The 18,720-nt window shown below is 58.1% G+C and overlaps 3 protein-coding genes and 1 long non-coding RNA gene across 7 annotated transcripts in view; 3 read left to right on the top strand and 1 right to left on the bottom strand.

The window, feature by feature from the left end:
- The window catches only part of BRD4 (bromodomain containing 4), a 35,280-nt gene extending 33,676 nt beyond the window's left edge, over positions 1-1,604 (top strand). The window contains exons 21-22 of one of the 2 annotated variants that reach the window (XM_058861748.1): positions 1-277; positions 1,454-1,604. In XM_058861748.1, coding sequence (XP_058717731.1) covers positions 1-277; positions 1,454-1,522 — 346 coding nt within the window. In that variant the 3' untranslated portion in view covers positions 1,523-1,604. The remainder of the gene's footprint in view (positions 278-1,453) is intronic. The other variant, XM_058861749.1, reaches the window with a different exon arrangement.
- On the bottom strand, positions 450-1,447 carry LOC131591330 (uncharacterized). The gene is made up of 3 exons (XR_009280319.1): positions 1,080-1,447; positions 974-1,008; positions 450-681 (listed from the first exon to the last, which is right to left on the bottom strand). It is a non-coding gene; the product is annotated as an uncharacterized LOC131591330 (long non-coding RNA).
- Positions 1,605-4,677: 3,073 nt separating the features above from the next.
- On the top strand, positions 4,678-11,283 carry EPHX3 (epoxide hydrolase 3). The gene is made up of 9 exons (XM_058861839.1): positions 4,678-4,696; positions 5,068-5,160; positions 5,812-5,875; positions 5,970-6,230; positions 7,345-7,430; positions 7,771-8,069; positions 8,891-8,994; positions 10,253-10,401; positions 11,028-11,283. The coding sequence occupies exons 3-9, from the start codon at positions 5,825-5,827 to the stop codon at positions 11,257-11,259; spliced, it is 1,182 nt and encodes a 393-aa protein (XP_058717822.1). The 5' UTR covers positions 4,678-4,696; positions 5,068-5,160; positions 5,812-5,824; the 3' UTR covers positions 11,260-11,283.
- A 903-nt stretch (positions 11,284-12,186) lies between these two features.
- LOC131591283 (macrophage mannose receptor 1-like) lies at positions 12,187-18,080 on the top strand. 3 transcript variants are annotated; one of them, XM_058861823.1, is made up of 8 exons: positions 12,187-12,226; positions 12,330-12,575; positions 12,776-12,967; positions 13,173-13,232; positions 13,557-14,165; positions 15,296-15,441; positions 15,921-16,030; positions 17,866-18,080. In XM_058861823.1, exons 2-8 carry the CDS (start codon positions 12,524-12,526, stop codon positions 17,990-17,992), a joined length of 1,296 nt encoding a protein of 431 aa, XP_058717806.1. In that variant the 5' UTR covers positions 12,187-12,226; positions 12,330-12,523; the 3' UTR covers positions 17,993-18,080. The 3 variants fall into 3 exon arrangements, with proteins under 3 accessions (XP_058717806.1, XP_058717807.1, XP_058717805.1); XM_058861824.1 differs by lacking the exon at positions 12,187-12,226 and having other exon boundaries at positions 12,302-12,575; positions 13,626-14,165; XM_058861822.1 differs by lacking the exon at positions 12,187-12,226 and having other exon boundaries at positions 12,302-12,575.
- The last annotated feature ends 640 nt before the right edge of the window (positions 18,081-18,720 follow it).

The following is an 18,720-nucleotide window of genomic DNA, read 5'->3' as shown; positions in this document are numbered from 1 at the left end:
GTCCCGGGAGGATGATGAAGCTCTCGAGCAGGCTCGCCGGGTGCACGAGGAGGTTCGGCGGCGCCAGGAGCAGCAGCCGCCGGCGCCGGGGCCGGGCTCGGTGTCGGTGTCGGTGTCGGTGCCGGTGCCGGGCTCGGTGGCCGTGCCGGGCTCGGGGCCGGTCCCGGCGGCTCCGGCGGCTCCGGCGGCGCCGGCGGCTCCGAGCTCTCAGTCCATGCTGGACCAGCAGCGAGAGATGGCCCGGAAGAGGGAGCAGGAGAGGAGGCGCCGGGAAGCGGTGAGGAAAGGGTTAAATCCCTGCGGTTCCGGGGGGAAAAACGGGAAAAACGGGAAAAATCAACTGGAAAAAAAATGGGAAAAATCAACTGGGAAAAAAATGGGATAAAATCACCTGGAAAAGTGGGGAAAAATCAACTGGAAAAGTGGGATAAAATCAACTGGAAAAAAAATGGGAAAAATCAACTGGGAAAAGGGGATAAAATCAACTGCAAATTCCATTGGAAAAATGGGATAAAATAACCTGGAAAAATGGGATAAAATCACCTGGAAATTCCATTGGAAAAACAGGATAAAATCACCTGGATATTCCTGAAAAAGATGGGATAAAATCACCTGAAAAAACGGGATAAAATTGCCTGGAAAAATGGGATAAAATCACCTGGAAAAATGGGATAAAATCAACTGGGAAAAAATGGGATAAAACCATCTGGAAATTCCTTTAAAAAATGGGATAAAATCAACTGGAAATTCCTGAAAAAAACAGGATAAAATCACCTGGAAAAAAAATGGGATAAAATCAACTGGAAAAAGGGGATAAAATTACCTGAAAAAAATGGGATACAATCACCTGGATAGTCCTAAAAAAAATGGGATAAAATCATCTGAATAGTCCTGGAAAAAAATGGGAAAAGTGGCCCCAAAAAATGGGATAAAATCACCTGGAAATTCCATTGGAAAAATGGGATAAATTCACCTGGAAATTCCATTTAAAAAATGGGATAAAATCACCTGGAAATTCCATTTTAAAAAAAGGGATAAAATCACCTGGAAATTCCATTTAAAAAATGAGATAAAATCACCTGGATATTCCTTAAAAAAATGGGGCAAAGGAGTCCTGGAAAAATGGGATAAAATAATTGGAATATTCCAGAAAAAGTGCTGGGAAAAGGGTCCCCAAACCCCCCCCCAAAAATGGGGGAAAAGCCTTAAAAAAAAAACTCCAAAAAATCCTGGGAATTTCTGAAATTCCTGGGAATTCTGGGCATCTCCTCCCTTAAAAAAAAACCCAAAAAAATCCCCAAAAAAATCCCAAAAAAAATCTGAAAAAAAACCCCGGGAAGGCCCAAAATTCCTGGGAATTCTGGGAATCTCCTCCCTAAGGAAAGGAGAGGGTGGGGGGTGATGAATTCCCGGAGTTTTTTCCCGATTTTTCCCGTTTTTTCCCCCCTGGCAGATGGCGGCGACGATCGACATGAACTTCCAGAGCGACCTCCTGGCCATTTTCGAGGAGAATCTTTTCTAGGAGAGGCGATTCCGGCCGGGAATTTGACTCTTTCCCAAAAAAAAAAAACCCACAAAAAAACAAAAAAAAATATTACAAAAAAAAAAAATACAAACAGAAAAAAAAAAAAAAGATGGAAAAAAAACCAAAAAAAAAAAAGTGGAAAAATATCCAAAAAAAAAAAAAACAAACAAAAAAAAAAAGAAACAAAAAAAAAAAATTCCTTTTTTTTTTTTCTCTCTTTCTCTTTTCCCGGCCAAAAACGAGGAAAAAAAACGACAAAAAAAAAAAAGAAAAAAGAAAAGAAATGAAAATTTGGGAGTCTCGGTGAAATCTGGGAATGTTGGGGGATGGGAGCGGGGGCGGGGCTGCCTCACCCCGGAATTCCCAATTTTCGCCTCTTTTTTCCCGGGTTTTTACACCAAAAAAAAGGAAAAATTCCCCCCCCTCCCCCCCTCCCCCCTCAGGATTCCCGGGAATTCTCCGGGAATTTTTTTTCTTTTTTTCCCTTTCCCGTTTTTTTTTTATTTTTCCGGAATTTTTTGGGTTTTTATTTCGATTTTTTTTCCCGGCGGCGGCGAAAAAAAAAATGGGGAAAAATTCCCGGTTTTTGGGGGCGGATTTGGGGATTTTTGGGGGGGGAGGAATTGGGGGGGGGAGGGGTGATGGGGGGAGGGGCGCGGCCCCTCCCCCACCCGCAGCCTCAGGGACTCCCCCTCCCCCCCCCCTCGGCCTTTTCCCGATTTTCCTCCTGGAATTTTCCCTCTTTTCCCTCATTTTTGAATTCTCAAAAAATTCCTTTTTTTCCCCTTTTTTTTTTCTTTTATTCCTGATTTTTTTTCTATTTTTTTTTCTATTTTTTTTCTATTTTTTTCCCATTTTTTTCCCTTTTTTTTTTCCCATTTTTTCCCTTTTTTCTTTAATTTTTCCCCCATTTTTTCTCTTCCTCCTTTCCCCATTTTCCCCCATTTTTTCCCATTATTTTTAATTTTCCTTTTCCCCTTTAATTCCGTTTTTATTCCTCCCTTAAATTCCCTTTTTCACCTCTCTTTATTCTCCTTTATTTTTTCATTTCAATCCTTCCCAAAATCCCTTTTTTTCCCCCCATTTTTTACAAATCCCCCGGATTTTTTCAATTCCCCCTTTCCCCTCCCTCCCCTCCCCCTTTTTCCCCTTTTTCCCCTTTTTCCCCCCAAAAAAACAAAAAAATCGCCGCCAAATTATTTTTTATTTTTTAATTTTTCCCCCCCACCCGGCTTTTAATTCATTTTTATTTTTTATTTTATATAAATCCCCCAAAATAAAAATAAAAATCCCGGGAATTCTCCCCGTTCTTCCCCTCCCCCCCAGCGGGGTTTTATTAATTATTAATAATTAATTAATTAACTTTATTCGGGTCCCCGTCGGTGCCAATCCCGAGGTTTTATTTTTGTTTTTTTCCCGGAATTCCCGCGCCGGGGTTTTCGCCGATCGTGGAATAAAAAACGCCGCGAGTTTGGTTTTGTATAAAAAAAAAACGACAAAAATACGGAAATTTCGGGTTTTTCCGCCCCGTTTTTATCCCAAAATCCCCGAAAATTCACGGGGGGGGAGGGGAGGGGGAAGGGAAGGAAAAGGGGGGAGGGGAGGGGGGAAAAAAATCCGAATTGAAATTGAAAATGTTGGGATTGAATTGGAATTAATTGGGATTTAATTGGAATTGTTGGGAATTTTGAGATGAAATTGGAGTTTCGGGATTCCCCTTTTTGGGGGTTTTTGGGTGGAAATCGGAATTTTAAACTTTCGGTGGAATTTGGGTTTGGTTTTTCCATCCAAATTGGGATTTTTAAACGTTTTTGGATCGATTTCAATCGGATTTTTTTAAAGATTTCAAGGATTAAAATTGGGGGAAAGTGGAAAAAAGAGGAAAGTTGGGGGAAAAGAGGAGAATAAGTCAGGAAAAGCCGAAAAAACAGGTAAAAATGGGCAAAAATACAAAAAGGAGGAAAAATGGGAATAGAAAAAGGGGAAAAAGGGAAAGAAAATGGGGGGAAAAGGTTAAAAAATAGAAAAAAAGGTGAATATTCAAAGAAAAATTAAAATTGGGAGGATAAAACGCCGCCGAAAGACGCAAAAGCGACAAAAAAATTAAAACTAAAAAGGAATAAACGGGAAAAGGCAAAAAAACAAAAAAAAAAAGTTAAAAAAACGGAGAAAAAAACCCCAAAAGGCCCCAAATTTACCCCAAAAGGCCCCGCGAGGCTCCGCCCCCTGAGCGCTCCTGGCCCCGCCCCCTGCGCGCGCTGATTGGCTGCTCCCGCACGGCTCCGCCCCCCGAGCGCGTTGATTGGCTGCTCCCGCACGGCTCCGCCCCCCAGCGCGTTGATTGGCTGATCCCGCACGGCTCCGCCCCCCGAGCGCGCTGATTGGCTGATCCCGCCTGGCCCCGCCCCCGCGCGCGCTGATTGGCTGAACCAGCCTGGCCCCGCCCCTGTGCGCACTGATTGGCTGATGCCGCCTGGCCCCGCCCCTGTGCGCGCTGATTGGCTGATCCTGCACGGCTCCGCCCCCGGCGCGCTGATTGGCTGATCCCGCTGGCCCCGCCCCCGAGCGCGCTGATTGGCTGGTTCCGCTGGCCACGCCCCCGAGCGCGCTGATTGGCTGCTCCCGCCTGGCCCCGCCCCTGTGCGCGCTGATTGGCTGCTCCCGCCTGGCCCCGCCCCCGCGCGCGCTGATTGGCTGCTCCCGCACGGCTCCGCCCCCGAGCGCGCTGATTGGCTGATCCCGCACGGCTCCGCCCCCGAGCGCGCTGATTGGCTGCTCCCGCACGGCTCCGCCCCCGAGCGCGCTGATTGGCTGATCCCGCCTGGCCCCGCCCCTGTGCGCGCTGATTGGCTGATCCCGCCTGGCCCCGCCCCTGTGCGCGCTGATTGGCTGATGCCGCCTGGCCCCGCCCCTGTGCGCGCTGATTGGCTGATCCCGCCTGGCCCCGCCCCTGTGCGCGCTGATTGGCTGATCCCTCACGGCTCCAACCCCGAGCGCGCTGATTGGCTGGTTCCGCTCCTGGCTCCGCCCCCTTCCCGCGGTGTCCAATCCGCGCTCGGGGGCGGGGTCGGCGCGGGGCGACAGCGCCGCGATCGCGACAGAGGCGACAGAGCCCCTCCCCCCCTGTCGCGACAGGTCAGTGACAGAGCCCCTCCCCCCCTGTCGCGACAGGTCAGTGACAGAGCCCCTCCCCCCCTGTCGCGACAGAGGCGCGGAGGGGGCGGGGACCGGCACAGGGGTGACAGGGACAGCCCGAGCGATGTCGCGACAGCCCTGGGGACAGGGGCGGGGACGGCGCAATGTCGCGACAGCCCTGGGGGCGGGGACACTCAGGGGAGGTGACAGGAGGCGGTGACACCCAAAACGTGGGGGCGGTGACACCCAAAGAATGGTGACACCCGGGGGCGGTGGCACCGAAAGAATGGTGACACCTGGGGATGGTGACACTCGGGTCCACATTCAGGGGTGGTGACACTCAGGATGGTGGCATTCAGGGGTGGTGGCACCCGGGGATGGTGACATTCAGGGGTGGTGACATTCAGGGGTGGTGACACATCCTGGGGGCGCCACCCGGGCGGTGCCACCCGGGAATTGGGACAGGCGGTGACATCCGGGAACGGCAGCGCGGGGACAAGGTGGGGACACCGGGGGGACACCGGGGGGACACCGGGGACCTTGGGGACACTCTGGGGACATTGGGGGGGCCGTGGGGACACTCTGGGGACACTGGGGGGACACCGGGGACCTTGGGGACACTCTGGGGACACTGCGGGGACAGCGCCACCGTGGGGTTGGGACAGCGCGGGGACAGCGCGGGGACAGCGAGGCCACCCCGGGAGAGGGGACACCTTGGGGACGGGACACCCGCGGGTCCCCCCAGTGTCCCCAGGTGTCCCCTCACTGTCCCCAGGTGTCCCCAGGTGTCCCCAGGTGATGTCCCCGATGTCCCCCCAGTGTCCCCAGGTGTCCCCTCACTGTCCCCTCACTGTCCCTCACTGTCCCCAGGTGTCCCCAGGTGATGTCCCCGATGTCCCCCCAGTGTCCCCCGGTGTCCCCTCAGTGTCCCCCGGTGTCCCCGCTGTCCCCAGGTGTCCCCTCACTGTCCCTCACTGTCCCCAGGTGTCCCCAGGTGTCCCCAGGTGATGTCCCCGATGTCCCCCCAGTGTCCCCAGGTGTCCCCCCAGTGTCCCCCGGTGTCCCCTCAGTGTCCCCCGGTGTCCCCTCAGTGTCCCCAGGTGTCCCCTCACTGTCCCTCACTGTCCCTCACTGTCCCCAGGTGTCCCCAGGTGTCCCCAGGTGATGTCCCCGATGTCCCCTCAGTGTCCCCCGGTGTCCCCTCAGTGTCCCCAGGTGTCCCCTCACTGTCCCTCACTGTCCCTCACTGTCCCCAGGTGTCCCCAGGTGTCCCCAGGTGATGTCCCCGATGTCCCCCCACTGTCCCCAGGTGTCCCCCCAGTGTCCCCCGGTGTCCCCGCTGTCCCCCCGCCTGTCGCGGTTCCTGCTGCTCCCCTCGCGGTTGCTGCTGGCGCTGCGGGCGCTGCTGGCCCGGGGGGGGCTCTTGGTGGCCGCGGTGGCCTCGGGGGTCGCCTTCGGGCTCTGGGGGGCGGCGCTGCTGCTGCGGGGACCCCGCGCGGGGCGGGGGCGGCGGCGGCGACCCCCGGGACAGGACGGGGACTGCGGGGAGCACCGGTACCTGCGGCTGAGGGTGAGGAACGGGGATTGGGGGGGATTGGGGGGATTTGGGGGGTCCTGGGAGGGTTTGGGGGGTCCTGGGGGGATCTGAGGGGTCCTGGGGGGGTTTTGGGGGGATTTGGGGGGTTTAGGGGGGGTTTAGGGGGTCCTGGGGGGGCTGCGGGGAGCACCGGTACCTGCGGCTGAGGGTGAGGAATGGGGATTGGGGGGCTTTGGGGATCCGGGGAGGGATTGGGGGGTCCTGGGGGGATTTGAGGGGTCCGGGAGGGGTTTGGGGGGTCCTGGGGAGGATCTGGAGAGGATCTGGGGGGGTTTTGGGGGGGTTTAGGGGGTTCTGGGGGGGCTGCGGGGAGCGCCGGTACCTGCGGCTGAGGGTGAGGAACGGGGATTGGGGGGGATTGGGGGGATTGGGGGGGATTGGGGGGGATTTGGGGGGGTTTTGAGGGGTCTTGAGGGGACTGGGGGGTCCTGGGGGGGGATCTGAGGGGTCCTGGGGAAGAGCTGGGGGGATTTGGGGGGGTTTTGGGGGGGTTTTGGGGGGGATTTTGGGGGTCCTGGGGGGGCTGCGGGGAGCGCCGGTACCTGCGGCTGCGGGTGAGGAACGGGGGGATTTGGGGGGTCCGGAATAGATCTGGGGGGTCCTGGGAGGATTTGAGGGGTCCTGGGGGGGATCTGAGGGGTCCTGGGGAAGAGCTGGGGGGATTTGGGGGGGTTTTGGGGGGGTTTTGGGGGGTTTTAGGGGGGATTTTGGGGGTTCGGGGGGGGCTGCCGGGAGCACCGGTACCTGCGGCTGCGGGTGAGGAACGGGGGGTTGCGGTTGGGGGAGGTTTGGGGGGATTTGGGGGAGTTTGGGGGGTCCTGGGGGGTTTTGGGGGGGTTTGGAGGAATTCTGGGACTTTTTGGGAGTCCTGGGGGGATTTTGGGGAGATTTTGGGGGGGTTTGGGGGTGATTTTGGGGAGGTTTTGGGGGGGCCCTGGGGGGATTTTGGGGAGGATTTCGGGCGGATTTTGCGGGACTTTGGGGGGACTTTGCGGTGGCTTTGGGGACATCGTGGGCGGTGACACCTCCGCTGGCCCTGTCCCCTTTGTCACCCCCCCTGTCCCGGTGTCCCCCCGGTGTCCCCCAGGGCTCGGGGCTGCGTCTCCATTACGTCACTCGGGGCCCCCCCGGCGCCCCCCTGGTGCTGCTGCTCCACGGCTTCCCCCAGAACTGGTGCGTGTCCCCAAATGTCCCCGAGCGTCCCCAGATGTCCCCAGGGGTGTCCCCGAGTGTCCCCGAGAGTCCCCAGGTGTCCCCCAGGTGTCCCCAAATGTCCCCGAGTGTCCCCAAATGTCCCCGAGCGTCCCCAAGTGTCCCCAAGTGTCCCCAGATGTCCCCAGGTGTCCCCAGGTGCCCCCCAAGTGTCCCCAGGTGTCCCCCAGCGTCCCCCCCGCCCCCCCCGTCCCCCCGCCCCCCACGGTCCCTCTGTCCCCGCGCTGTCACCGCTGTCCCCCCGGTGTCCCCAGGTCCCTCTGTCCCCGCGCTGTCACCGCTGTCCCCCCGGTGTCCCCAGGTCCTGCTGGCGTCACCTGATGCAGGAGTTCAGCCCCCGGTTCCGGTTGGTGGCCCTGGACCTGCGGGGCTACGGGGACTCGGAGAAGCCCCCGGGCAGGGCCAGCTACCGCCTGGAGCTGCTGCTCGGGGACATCCGTGACGTCATCGAGGCGCTGGGGACACCGCGGGGGACACCGCGCTGCGCCCTGGTGGGACACGACTGGGGAGGGGTCCTGGCCTGGGAGGTGGCCTCGAGTCACCCGAACCTGGTGGAGAAACTGGTGGTGATGGACGCGCCGCAGAGGGGAGTGATGGCAGGTGACACTCAGGGACATTGGGGACACTGGGGGTGGCAGGTGACACTCAGGGGACACCGGGGACACTGGGGGTGGCAGGTGACACTGAGGGACATTGAGGGACACCGGGGGTGGCAGGTGACACTGACGGGACACCGGGGACATTGAGGGACACCGGGGACACTGAGGGACATCGGGGATGGCAGGTGACACTGAGGGACATCGGGGATGGCAGGTGACACTGAGGGGCATTGGGGACACTGAGGGGACACCGGGGACATTGAGGGACACCGGGGACACTGAGGGACACCGGGGACACTGCGGGACATCGGGGACACTGAGGGGACACCAGGGACACTGAGGGACATCGGGGACACTGAGGGACATCGGGGATGGCAGGTGACACTCAGGGGACACTGAGGGGACACTGGGGGTGGCAGGTGACACTCAGGGGACACCGGGGACATTGAGGGACACCGGGGACACTGAGGGGACACCGGGGACACTGCGGGACATCGGGGATGGCAGGTGACACTCAGGGGACACTGAGGGGACACCGGGGGTGGCAGGTGTGGCACAGAGGTCGCGGGCGGAGGTGGCACCGCGGGGACATCGGGTGTCCCCTGCCGTGGCCATCGGGTGCCGCCTGGAGCCCGCCCGGTGCCGCCGCTCTTGGTGGCCCCGCCACGTTTGTGACCCCGCGGTGTCGCTGTCGCTGTGGCTGTGGCCGACCCCGCGGTGTCCCCTCGCTGTCGCTGTGGCTGTGGTGACCCCGCGGTGTCCCCTCGCTGTCGCTGTGGCTGTGGTGACCCCGCGGTGTCCCCTCGCTGTCGCTGTCCCCAGATTTCGTGCTCCGTCACCCATCGCAGCTGCTCCGCTCCTGTTACATTTTCCTGTTCCAGCTGCCCTGGCTGCCCGAGCTGCTCCTGTCCCTGGACGACTTCCAGGTCAGCCCTGTCCCCTCTGTCCCCTCTGTCCCCTCCGTGTCCCCTCCGTGTCCCCTCTGTCCCCTCTGTCCCCTCCCTGTCCCCTCCGTGTCCCCTCCGTGTCCCCTCTGTCCCCTCTGTCCCCTCTGTCCCCTCCATGTCCCCTCTGTCCCCTCCGTGTCCCCTCTGTCCCCTCTGTCCCCTCTGTCCCCTCCGTGTCCCCTCTGTCCCCTCCGTGTCCCCTCTGTCCCCTCTGTCCCCTCCGAGTCCCCTCGGTGCCATCTCCCACCCCAAGGAGCTCCTCAAGAAGCACCAAAGGGACAGAGCCCAACCCCAGCCCCGGTGTCCCCTCTTTGTCCCCAATTCCGGGCTCCCGGTGTCACCCCCGGTGTCCCCAATGTCGGGTCCCGGTGTCCCGGTGTCACCCGCTGTCCCCCCGCTGTCCCCAGTGTCGGGTCCCGCTGTCCCCAGTGTCGGGTCCCGGTGTCCCGGTGTCCCGGTGTCCCGGTGTCACCCGCTGTCCCCAATGTCGGGTCCCGGTGTCACCCGCTGTCCCCCCGCTGTCCCCAGTGTCGGGTCGCGGTGTCCCGGTGTCCCGGTGTCACCCGCTGTCCCCCCGCTGTCCCCAGTCCCGGTGTCACCTGCTGTCCCCCCGCTGTCCCCAGTCCCGGTGTCACCCGCTGTCCCCAGTCCGGGTGTCCCGGTGTCACCCGCTGTCCCCAGTGTCGTGTCCCGGTGTCCCGGTGTCCCGGTGTCACCCGCTGTCCCCCGCTGTCCCCAGTCCCGGTGTCCCGGTGTCCCGGTGTCCCGGTGTCACCCGCTGTCCCCCGCTGTCCCCAGTGTCGGGTCCCGGTGTCCCGGTGTCACCCGGTGTCACCCGCTGTCCCCAGTCCCGGTGTCCCCAGTGTCGGGTCCCGGTGTCACCCGGTGTCACCCGCTGTCCCCAGTCCCGGTGTCCCCAGTGTCGGGTCCCGGTGTCACCCGCTGTCCCCCGCTGTCCCCAGTGTCGGGTCCCGGTGTCACCCGCTGTCCCCAGTGTCGGGTCCCGGTGTCACCCGCTGTCCCCAGTCCCGGTGTCCCGGTGTCACCCGCTGTCCCCCGCTGTCCCCAGTCCCGGTGTCCCGGTGTCCCGGTGTCACCCGGTGTCACCCGCTGTCCCCAGTCCCGGTGTCCCGGTGTCCCGGTGTCACCCGCTGTCCCCCGCTGTCCCCAGTGTCGGGTCCCGGTGTCCCGGTGTCCCGGTGTCCCGGTGTCACCCGCTGTCCCCCGCTGTCCCCAGATGCTGAGGACGTTCCTGTGCAGTTCCTGGAGCGGGATCCAGGACCCGGCCCGGCGGCTCTCGGAGCGGGACCTGGACTCGTACCTGGGGGGGCTCGCCCAGCCCGGGGGGCTCAGCCCCCCCCTGCACTATTACCGGAACCTGTTCCGGTGCGCGGGGCTGGGCGGGGCGGGGCGGGGCTGGGCGGGGCCCTGGGTGGGGCTGGGCGGGGCGGGGCGGGGCCGGGCGGGGCCCTGGGTGGGGCTGGGCGGGGCCGGGCGGGGCTGGGCGGGGCTGGGCGGGGCCGGGCGGGGCCCTGGGCGGTCCCGGTTCGGTTCGGGGTGGTCCCGGTTGGGTCTGGGGTGGTCCCGGTTGGGTTCGGGGTGGTCCCGGTTGGGTTTTGGGTGGTCCCGGTTCGGTTCGGGGTGGTCCCGGTTGGGTTTTGGGTGGTCCCGGTTCGGTTCGGGGTGGTCCCGGTTGGACCCCACTGGGGATGTCCCCTACCCTGTCCCCCCCAGGGACACCCCGGTCCCCTGGGAGCCGCCTGTCCCTCTGTCCCCGGGTGTCCCCAGGTGTCCCCCGTGTCCCCATCTGTCCCCCGTGTCCCTAACGCTGTCCCCAGGTGTCCCCAGGTGTCCCCAGGTGTCCCTAACGCTGTCCCCAGGTGTGTCCCCCGTGTCCCCACGTGTCCCCCGTGTCCCTAACGCTGTCCCCAGCTGTCCCCAGGTGTCCCTAACGCTGTCCCCAGGTGTCCCCAGGAGTCCCCAGGTGTCCCTAACGCTGTCCCCTCCCCCAGGGCCACGCCCATCCCCCGGGAGCCGCCCCCTCCCCCCACGCTGCTGCTCTGGGGCTCCCGCGACGCCTTCCTGGACCCGCGCCTTGGCCCCGCCCACCTGCGCTGGCTCCGCCCCCCGGCGCGGCTGCGCGTCCTGCCCGGCGCCTCCCATTGGCTGCCCGAGGAGAGGCCCCGCCTCCTGGCAGAGCTGATTGGACAGTTCCTCGAGGAAGGGGGCGGGGCGGGGGAGTAGCCGGGGGGGGGGGTTGGGGGGGCTCGAACATCTGGAACGGATCCCAAACATCTGGAACGGAGCCCGGAGTTCCCGCGTTCTGATTGGCCCGTGTCCGTGTGTCAATCATTGCGATCAGCCAATGGCAGCGCGGCTGGGTGTGCGGGCGGGAACTGCGGGGATGGAGGTGGCGGCTGTTCCCCCCCCAATGTCCCCAAGTGTCCCCAAGTGTCCCCACAGTGTCCCCAAGTGTCCCCTCAGTGTCCCCAAGTGTCCCCTCAGTGTCCCCCAAGTGTCCCCAAGTGTCCCCACAGTGTCCCCAAGTGTCCCCTCAGTGTCCCCCAATGTCCCCTCAGTGTCCCCACAGTGTCCCCAAGTGTCCCCAAGTGTCCCCTCAGTGTCCCCAAGTGTCCCCAGGTGTCCCCTCAGTGTCCCCTCAGTGTCCCCTCGGTGTCCCCAAGTGTCCCCTCAGTGTCCCCTCGGTGTCCCCTCAGTGTCCCCAAGTGTCCCCAAGTGTCCCCACAGTGTCCCCTCAGTGTCCCCTCAGTGTCCCCTCAGTGTCCCCAAGTGTCCCCAGGTGTCCCCTCAGTGTCCCCTCAGTGTCTCCAGGTGTCCCCAAGTGTCCCCTCAGTGTCCCCAGGTGTCCCCAAGTGTCCCCTCAGTGTCCCCTCGGTGTCCCCAGGTGTCTCCTCAGTGTCCCCTCGGTGTCCCCAGGTGTCTCCTCAGTGTCCCCTCAGTGTCCCCAGGTGTCCCAAATTGTCCCCCAAGTGTCCTTTAGTGTCCCCTCATTGAGGGACACCGGGGGAGGGGGGGGGACACTGAGGGGACAGAGCAGGGGCAGGAGAGGACACTGAGGTGGCAGAGAGGTGACAGGAGGTGGCCGGGAGGGGACAGGAGGGGACAGGAGGTGACAGGAGGGGACAGGAGGGGACAGGAGGGGACAGAGAGGGGACAGGAGGGGACAGGAGGGGACAGGAGGGGACAGGAGGTGGCCGGGGGGGACAGGAGGGGACAGAGAGGGGACAGGAGGGGACAGGAGGGGACAGGAGGTGACAGAGAGGGGACAGGAGGTGGCCAGGAGGGGACAGGAGGTGGCCAGGGCTGGCAGGAGCCGATAGCGCGCGGCCCTTCCTGTGTGGCCCTGTCCCCCCCCTTGGGGACATCCTGGGGTGGGGACATCCTGTCCCCCCCTTGTCCCCTGCGGGCGTTATCAGCCCTGGGGACACTGGGGACACTGGGGACACCACTGGGGACATTGGGGACACCACTGGGGACATTGGGGACAATGTACGGGAACGTGGAGACCGCGCTGGACAAACCCTGGGGAGCCGGGGAAGGTACGGCCACCAATGTCCCCAATGTCCCCAATGTCCCCAATGTCCCCAATGTCACCTCCCCGTCCCCGGTGTCACCTCCCTGTCCTGTCCCCGGTGACCGAGAGGTGTCCCCAGGGTGGGCGGTGGCACCTGGGAGCTGTCCCCAACCCCCCGGGCTGTCCCCAGGTGCCACCCGCTGAGTGTCCCCCGTGTCCCCGCAGGCTGTCCCCACCCCCCCCCGGACGAGGACCCCTACGAGCCCCTGGACCCCTCCCCCCCCCGGCCGGGGGCGCCCCCCGCGCTCCCCTCCCCCCCCCGGCTGTCGCCCCGGGTGGCGCTGGTGGCGCTGGTGGCGCTGGTGGCGCTGGCGGTGACGCTGCTGCTGCTGCTGGGGACACTCGGGGCGCGCCGCAGTGAGTGGGGGAGGGGATCGGGGGGATTTTGGGGGATTTTGGGGGATTTTGGGGGATTTTGGGGGATTTTGGGGGATTTTGGGGCGGTTTTGGGGCGGTTTTGGGGCGGGGTTTTTGTGGAATTTTGGGGGATTTGGGGGGTTTGGGCAGTGTCCCCTCAGTGTCCCCTCAGTGTCCCCTCAGTGTCCCCTCGCTGTCCCCTCAGTCTCGGCCCTGGAGGCCGCCCTGGAGGCCGAGAAGGCGAAGGAGCCTCCGCCACCCTCAGGTTGGTGTCACCTGTCCCCGGAGTGTCCCCAGGTGTCCCCTCAGTGTCCCCTCAATGTCCCCTCAGTGTCCCCAGGTGTCCCCTCAGTGTCCCCTCAGTGTCCCCTCAATATTCCCTCATTGTCCCTTCAATGTCCCCTCAATGTCCCCTCAGTGTCCCCTCAGTGTCCCCTCAATGTCCCCTCAATGTCCCCTCGATTCCCCCTCAATGTCCCCAGGTGTCCCCTCAGTGTCCCCTCAATGTCCCCTCAGTGTCCCCTCAGTGTCCCCTCAGTGTCCCCTCAGTGTCCCCTCAATGTCCCCTCTTTGTCCCCTGTCCCCGCAGGCTCCGGCTCCTCCCCGGATCCCCGTGGCCAGCCGCCGGTGTCCCCAGCTGTGCCCCCGGTGTCCCCAGCTGTGTCCCCGGTGTCCCCAGCTGTGCCCCCGGTGTCCCCCGCGGTGTCCCCCGCGGTGTCCCCAAGCTGTCCCTGTGTCCCCGCGGTGTCCCCAAGCTGTCCCTGTGTCCCCGCGGTGTCCCCAAGCTGTCCCTGTGTCCCCGCGGTGTCGGGCTCTTTCCTCCTCTACAACGAGCGCCACTCTGGCTGCGTGGTGTCCTCCGGCCGGGCTCTGTCACTGTCGCCCTGCTCGCCCTCCTCGGTGTCGCAGCGCTTCCAGTGGCTGTCGGGGGGGCGGCTGCGGCACCTGGGCTCGGGGCTGTGTGCGGGGGTGGCCCGGCCGGTCCGGCTGGCGCTGGTTCTGCTGGGCCCGTGCCGGGAGCGCTCGGGGCTGCAGCGCTGGGAGTGCGGCCCCGGGGCGCTGCTGGCGCTGGCCGGGACCGCGCTGCGCTTCAACTTCGGCCACGAGGCGCAGCGCAGGGTGATGCTCCACGAGGGCGACGGCGACTGGAGCCGCTGGGTGGCCCACGGCACCTCGGAGGATGTTTGCTCGCGGGCCTGTGAGTCCCCGGCCGGCCCACGCCCGACTTTACCCCGAGTTTGCCCTTTTACCCCGAGTTTTCCCGACTTTCCCCCGATTTTTCCCGACTTTACCCCGAGTTTTCCCGACTTTCCCCCGATTTTTCCCTTTTTTTCCCGATTTTTCCCTTTTCCCCCCGATTTTTCCCGACTTTCCCCGATTTTTCCCGACTTTCCCCGATTTTCCCGACTTTCCCCCGATTTTTCCCTTTTTACCCCGATTTTTCCCTTTTTCCCCGAGTTTTCCCGACTTTCCCCCGATTTTCCTCATTTTTTCCCCGATTTTTCTCCATTTCCCCCACGATTTTTCCCGACTTTTCTCCCGACTTTTCCACCGAGTTTTCCCCCGACTTTTCCCGGACTTTTTCCCCGATTTCCCCCCAGATTTCCCCCCAAACTTTCCCCCGACTTTCCCCCGACTTTTTCCCCGACTTTTTCCCCGTCTTTTCCTGGATTTTCCTCCGACTTTCCCCCGACTTTTCCCATTTTTTCCCCAAGTTTTCCCGGACATTTCCCCCGACTTTTCCACCGACTTTTCCACCGAGTTTCCCCCCGACTTTTTCCCCTATTTCCCCCGACTTTTCCCATTTTTTCCCCAAGTTTCTCCCAACTTTTCCCCCCGACATTTCCCCCGACTTTTTCCCCGACTTTCTCCCCGACTTCTCCTGGATTTTTCCCCGATTTTCCCCCTACTTTTTCCCCCGGATTTTCCCCGACTTTTCCCCCCGACTTTTCCTGGATTTTCCCCCGACTTTCTCCCCGACTTTCCCCCGACTTTTTCCCCGACTTTTTCTCCGACTTTTCCCGACTTTTCCCCCCCACTTTTTCCCAATTTTTTCGCCGATTTCCCCCGGTTTTCCCCCGATTTTCCCGGCTTGCGTTGGGGTTTCCCCACATTTTTGGGGCTCGCTTTGCTGTTTTACCGAATTTCCCCGATTTTCCGGACTTGGTTCGGAGCTTTCTGAAAATCCCCGAGATTTAACCCAATCCCGACCCCAAACCTTTGGGATTTTCCCATTCCCGACCCCAAACCTTTGGGATTTTCCCATTCCCGACCCCAAACCTTTGGGATTTTCCCATTCCCGACCCCAAACCTTTGGGATTTTCCCAGGTCTCCTGCCCTGCTCCAAGGGCTGGGTCTTTTTCCGGAATTCCTGTTATTTCTTCTCAAATTCCGCCGCTTCCTGGGAGAATTCCCAGTTTTTCTGCTCGGCTTTGGGGGCGCAGCTGCTCGAGGTCGACGATGCCGAGGAAAAGGTGAGGTCCCAAATCCCCAAAAATCCCAAAAATCCCAAAATTCCCCTCCCAAATCCCAAAAATTACCCCCAAATTCCTCCTAAAACCCATAAATCCCGTAAATCCTCTAAATCCCCAAATTCCCCCCAAATTCCCCCCAAATCCCAGACGGGTCCAGGGGACCATCCTGGTTTGTACTGGTTTGTACTGGTTTGTACTGGTTTGTATCGGTCTGTGCTGATCTGTACTGGTTTATACTGGTCCACACTGGTTTATACATATTTATACTGGTTTATATTGGTCTGTACGGGTTTATACTGGTCTGTACTGGTCTGTACTGGTTTATATCGGTCCGTACTGGTTTATACTGGTTTATACTGGTTTATACTGGTTTATACTGGTTTGTACTGGTTTATACTGGTTTATACTGGTTTATACTGGTTTATACTGGTTTATACTGGTTTATACTGGTTTATACTGGTCCGTACTGGTCTCCCCAGCGCCACATCCAGGCCCAGCTGCGGGGCCCGTCCTGGCTCGGGATCCGTGACCGGGATCAGGAGGGGACCTGGACCCGCGGGGACGGAACCGCCCTGGAGCCCAACAGCAGGTGGGGGGGGGAAGGGGGGGTTTGGGGGGATTTGGGGGGATTTTGGAGATTTTTGGGGATTTGGGGGATTATTTGGGGATTTTTGGGATAATTTTGGGGATAATTTGGGGGATTTTGGGTATTATTTTGGGGATAATTTTTGGGATTATTTTGGGGATAATTTTGGGGATAATTTTGGGGATTTTTGGGATAATTTTGGGGATTATTCTGGGATAATTTTTGGGATAATTTTGGGGATATTTGGGATAATTTTGGGATAATTTTTGGGATAATTTTGGGGATAATTTTGGGGATTTTGGGGATAATTTTGGGGATAATTTTGGGGTTATTTTGGGGATTATTTTGGGGATTTTTGGTATAATTTTGGGGATTATTTTGGGATAATTTTTGGGATAATTTTGGGGATTATTTTGGGATAATTTTGGGGATTTTTGGGAAAATTTTGGGATAATTTTGGGGATTATTTTTGGGATTTTTGGGGATAATTTTGGGGATTTTTGGGATAATTTTGGGGATTTTTGGGATAATTTTTGGGATAATTTTGGGGATTTTTTGGGATAATTTTGGGTATAATTTTGGGGATTATTTTGGGGATATTTTGGGGATAATTTTGGGATAATTTTGGGGATAATTTTGGGGATTTTTGGGATAATTTTGGGGATAATTTTGGGATAATTTTGGGGATTTTTTGGGATAATTTTGGGATAATTTTGGGGATAATTTGGGGATTTTGGGGATAATTTTTGGGATAATTTTGGGGATTTTAGGGGATTATTTGGAGGATTTTTGGGATAATTTTGGGGGTTTTGGGGATTTTGTGGATAATTTTTGGGGATAATTTTTGGGATTTTTGGGATAATTTTGGGGATAATTTTGGGGATAATTTTGGGGATTTTGAGGGATTATTTTGGGGATAATTTTGGGGATAATTTTGGAGATTATTTTGGGGATTTTTGGGATAATTTTGGGGATTATTCTGGGATAATTTTGGGGATAATTTTGGGGATTTTGTGGATAATTTTGGGGATTTTTGGGATAATTTTGGGATAATTTTTGGGGATTATTTTGGGGATTTTTGGGATAATTTTTGGGGATTTTTTGGGCTTATTTTGGGGATTTTTGGGATAATTTTTGGGATAATTTTGGGATAATTTTTGGGATTTTTGGGATAATTTTGGGGTTATTTTGGGGATTTTGGGGGCTATTTTGGGGATTATTTTGGGATAATTTTTGGGATAATTTTGGGGATAATTTAGGGGATAATTTGGGGGATTTTTGGGGATTATTTTGGGGATTTTTTGGGATAATTTTTGGGATAATTTTGGGGATAATTTTGGGGATTATTTTGGGGAATTCTGGGATAATTTTGGGGATTTTTTGGGGTTATTCTGGGGATTTCTGGGATAATTTTTGGGATAATTTTGGGATAATTTTGGGATAATTTTGGGATTATTTTGGGGAATTCTGGGATAATTTTGGGGATTTTTTGGGGATTATTTTGGGGATTTTTTGGGGTTATTTTTGGGATTTTTTGGGTTAATTTTTGGGATAATTTTGGGGATAATTTTGGGGATAATTTTGGGATAATTTTGGGATTATTTTGGGGAATTCTGGGATTATTTTGGGGAATTCTGGGATAATTTTGGGATTATTTTGGGATAATTTGGGTGATTTTTGGGGTTGTTTAGTCGGGATTTAGGGAATTCGGACAATCTGGGGGCAGGGGTGCATTTTCTGGGATTTGCTGTGGATCCGGGTGGGATTTTGGGAATTTTGGGATATTTTTGGGGTTCCTGTGACCCCGATCCCGGTGTTTTTTTTTGGGATGGGGGCAGCTGGTGGCACCGGGACGAGCCCAACGGGGGCTCCCTGGAGAATTGCGCTGCCGTGGGGCCGGACGGGCTCTGGGCCGATTATCCCTGCGGGACCCCCCTGGGCTGGGTCTGCGAGGGACCCCCCTGAGCCCAAAAATCCTGGAATTCACCCCGGAATCCCGGGAACCTTCTGGAAACCCGGGAAAAGCGGCGATAAACGGAGTGTGTTCACTGGAGCTTGACTGGGATCGTACTGGGATCAAACTGGGAGCGGCGGGACCCCCTGGACTGGGGCTGTGTGACCCCAGTCCCTTCCCAAAAAATCCTGGAATTAACTCCCAAAAATCCTGGAATTTCCCTCCCAAAAATCCTGGAATTCCCATCAAAAAAACCCTGGAATTTCCCTCAAAAAAATCCTGGAATTCCCATCCCAAAAATCCTGGAATTCCCCTCCCAAAAATCCTGGAATTTCCCTCCCAAAAATGCTGGAATTTCCCTCAAAAAAAACCTGGAATTCCCATCCCCAAAAACCTGTAATTCTCATCCCAAAAATCCTGGAATTCCCCTCCCAAAAATCCTGGAATTCCCATCCCAAAAATCCTGGAGTTTCCATCCCAAAAAACCTGGAATTCCCCTCCCAAAAATCCTGGAATTCCCCTCAAAAAAACCCTGGAATTTCCCTCAAAAAAATCCTGGAATTCCCATCCCAAAATCCTGGAATTTCCCTCCCAAAAATCCTGAAATTCCCATCCCAAAAATCCGGGAATTCCCATCCCAAAAATCCTGGAATTTCCCTCAAAAAAATCCTGGAATTCCCATCCCCAAAAACCTGTAATTCTCATCCAAAAAATCCTGGAATTTCCCTCCCAAAAATCC

Source organism: Poecile atricapillus, chromosome 39 (assembly GCF_030490865.1).
Source record: "Poecile atricapillus isolate bPoeAtr1 chromosome 39, bPoeAtr1.hap1, whole genome shotgun sequence".
Classification (NCBI taxonomy): Eukaryota; Metazoa; Chordata; class Aves; order Passeriformes; family Paridae; genus Poecile; species Poecile atricapillus.
Note: the sequence above shows the minus strand (reverse complement) of the source record. Positions and strands in the feature narration are given on the sequence as shown.

Excerpts from the sequence above, each read along its gene's own strand:
- EPHX3 (XM_058861839.1), top strand. The coding sequence starts at position 5,825 with ATGTCCCCGATGTCCCCTCAGTGTCCCCCGGTGTCCCCTCAGTGTCCC. Across the intron at positions 8,070-8,890 it reads GCAGAGGGGAGTGATGGCAG|ATTTCGTGCTCCGTCACCCA; the intron begins GTGACACTCAGG and ends CGCTGTCCCCAG. Across the intron at positions 10,402-11,027 it reads TATTACCGGAACCTGTTCCG|GGCCACGCCCATCCCCCGGG; the intron begins GTGCGCGGGGCT and ends CCCCTCCCCCAG.
- LOC131591283 (XM_058861823.1), top strand. The coding sequence starts at position 12,524 with ATGTACGGGAACGTGGAGACCGCGCTGGACAAACCCTGGGGAGCCGGG. Across the intron at positions 13,233-13,556 it reads GGAGCCTCCGCCACCCTCAG|GCTCCGGCTCCTCCCCGGAT; the intron begins GTTGGTGTCACC and ends CTGTCCCCGCAG. Across the intron at positions 14,166-15,295 it reads GGATGTTTGCTCGCGGGCCT|GTCTCCTGCCCTGCTCCAAG; the intron begins GTGAGTCCCCGG and ends GGATTTTCCCAG.